Source organism: Lotus japonicus, chromosome 1 (assembly GCF_012489685.1).
Source record: "Lotus japonicus ecotype B-129 chromosome 1, LjGifu_v1.2".
NCBI classification, from domain to species: Eukaryota; Viridiplantae; Streptophyta; class Magnoliopsida; order Fabales; family Fabaceae; genus Lotus; species Lotus japonicus.
In genome coordinates, this window is record NC_080041.1 from 120,494,965 (window position 1) to 120,497,435 (window position 2,471).

A 2,471-nucleotide genomic window follows, 5' to 3' on the forward strand; every position below is an offset into this window, starting at 1 on the left:
CTATAATCAAACACACTTCACATGTCCCTCAAAGGTCCAATACTTAATAAATAAATAAGTAATTTGAAGTACCATGTTTAGCCCGTCTCATGGAAACATAAACATGTGTATTAATTTCCAAAAATTGGAGATGTGCGTCAAAAATTTATTTTTAGGGATCAAAATTAATAATTGGTGATTTTATAAGGAACTATTTAATCCATATATATATATATATATATATATATATATATATATATATATATGTCACCTCCCTCTTTCTACTATTACCAACCCAACATGGCTGAGCCACAAGTTAGTAACAGTAGTGACCATGCCACTTCTTCTAGTTCTGGAGCTAGGCGTAAAGGCACGGTTTCAAAGCGTGGTGGCATGACAATAACAACAACAACAGCTCAGGGAGGTGCTCCATGTGGGGCCTGCAAGTTCCTGAGGAGGAAGTGTATCAATGGGTGCGTGTTTGCACCTTACTTTGGTTCAGACCAGGGTGCGGCACGGTTTGCGGTTGTGCACAAGGTGTTTGGTGCGAGCAATGTGTCGAAGCTACTGCTGCATGTTCCGGTGAACCGCCGCCATGAGGCGGTTGCTACTATATCGTACGAGGCTCAGGCGAGGTTGTCTGATCCTGTTTATGGTTGTGTGTCCACCATTCTTGCTTTGCAGCAACAGGTTTGATTAGGATTAAGCGTGCTGTTTTTTTAACAAATTTTAAATAAAATGGATTTAAGCTCCTGCAGAATCGTCTTTTTATAATCAAAGGAATAAATTATGATTGTTGGATCTAAAAACACAGATGATTGTTTTCAACTGGTCACGTGACAAGTAAATGACTTTTAATCTTGACCATTTGTCATGATTTATGTCTATCATTCTCATGTAAGTAGTTCATTAATCATAAGGGCTGGAGAACTTATTTAATTTGAATCTATTCAGGTGGCATCTTTGCAAGGGGAGCTTTCTATGGTGCAAACTCAGCTGATGAATAGCAGGTTTGCATATGCAAGTGTTCTTCAGCAACAACAGCAACCAAACATCAATGTAGCAATGCACCCAGCGTACTCCAACAACTCATCTGCCTCCACCAACATTATGAACATGAGCTGCTTCAACCCTGCAGGATTTGACCTTTCAATGGAGACAGCAGCACCCTCCTCACACAGCTTCGAGCCTCTTCAACTCTCTCACTTGTCCCATGATGAGGAAGATGATTAATGAGGAAAAATAAATGATCCCCTGAGTTTCAAACATGAGATTGGTAGTACTTCACCATCAATGAGTTGCCATTTTTGTTTACTTTGCTGGATCCATCAGACTACCATTAGTTTACACAATAAGGCTCTTAATACTATGTACTAACCAGTATGATGTGAAACTATTAAAATATACATTGATAAAAAAGAATGTAATTAATAGAGAAGAGTTGTGATTGATTAATATGAAAGATGATAAAAGTAAGAGAAAATGTATCAAATGAGGGTATAGGCAGAAACAATTAGCAAAAAATGCATTGAGTTTCTAAAACAACAACATTTTGAAATATTGAAAAAAGGTCCAAAACAACAAACTTTCTAGAACGGAGGGGTAGAAAAATTGTGTTGTTTAGGAGCCATTTATAACCGGAAAAAACAATTCAATAAGAGAAAACCAAGAAGTCAACAACACAAGAAACAAGAAAATGAGCATATATATTTATATATATATATATATGTGTGTTTTAAAATAACTATCAGTAAATTTATTTTATTGATTAGCTTATTTTTTTAAGGAACCCTATTTTAATTAAAATTATGTAGTTAATCAATTGTTTTTAACTTAGTTGTGACAAGTGATAATAAATTAAGAATAGAGGTTAACTAAACTAAATAAATATTATTAAATATTAATTTCTCCAAAGTACTTTATGTTTAAATTATTATATAAGTAGAGAAATGATTTTAATAATTACTATTAACAAATTAATGTTTATAAGTGAGCAGTCTATTTTACTATTAATTAATATTTGTTCATTTATTTTTACTTAAATTAAAAATAATAATTTTCTATTTATTAATTAATATCATTATATATTGAAATAAATTAATTCGGAGTTTCAATACCAAAAGAGAATATATAACTGTTATCCTATCCTATCAAGATAAGTTATATCATAACTCCCCCCTCAGGATAACTTTTACACATTATGACATGATAGGATAAGAGACATGATAGTGTTATCTGATCTTGCTGACGCAACAAACACCAGATAACAACAGAATATGATTATTATCATATCATGTCCTTCCTTATCCTGTCCACCAAACGAACCATTTTATACTCATAATTACTAAAATGCCCTACTTGGGATTTATACGGTTGTAATAATGTCACCACTTTAATATTTCACCCTGACCCACTCACTTTATGTTATTTTTCAATGACAATCTCTCTTACTTAGAAAACGACACATAACTTTCTTTCTTCCATAGCATGAC

The 2,471-nt window shown here is 33.1% G+C and overlaps 1 protein-coding gene across 1 annotated transcript; it reads left to right on the forward strand.

Moving 5' to 3' along the window:
• The first annotated feature begins 279 nt into the window (after positions 1-279).
• On the forward strand, positions 280-1,212 carry LOC130722413 (LOB domain-containing protein 20). Its single transcript, XM_057573137.1, has 2 exons — positions 280-669; positions 934-1,212. Exons 1-2 carry the CDS (start codon positions 280-282, stop codon positions 1,210-1,212), a joined length of 669 nt encoding a protein of 222 aa, XP_057429120.1.
• The last annotated feature ends 1,259 nt before the right edge of the window (positions 1,213-2,471 follow it).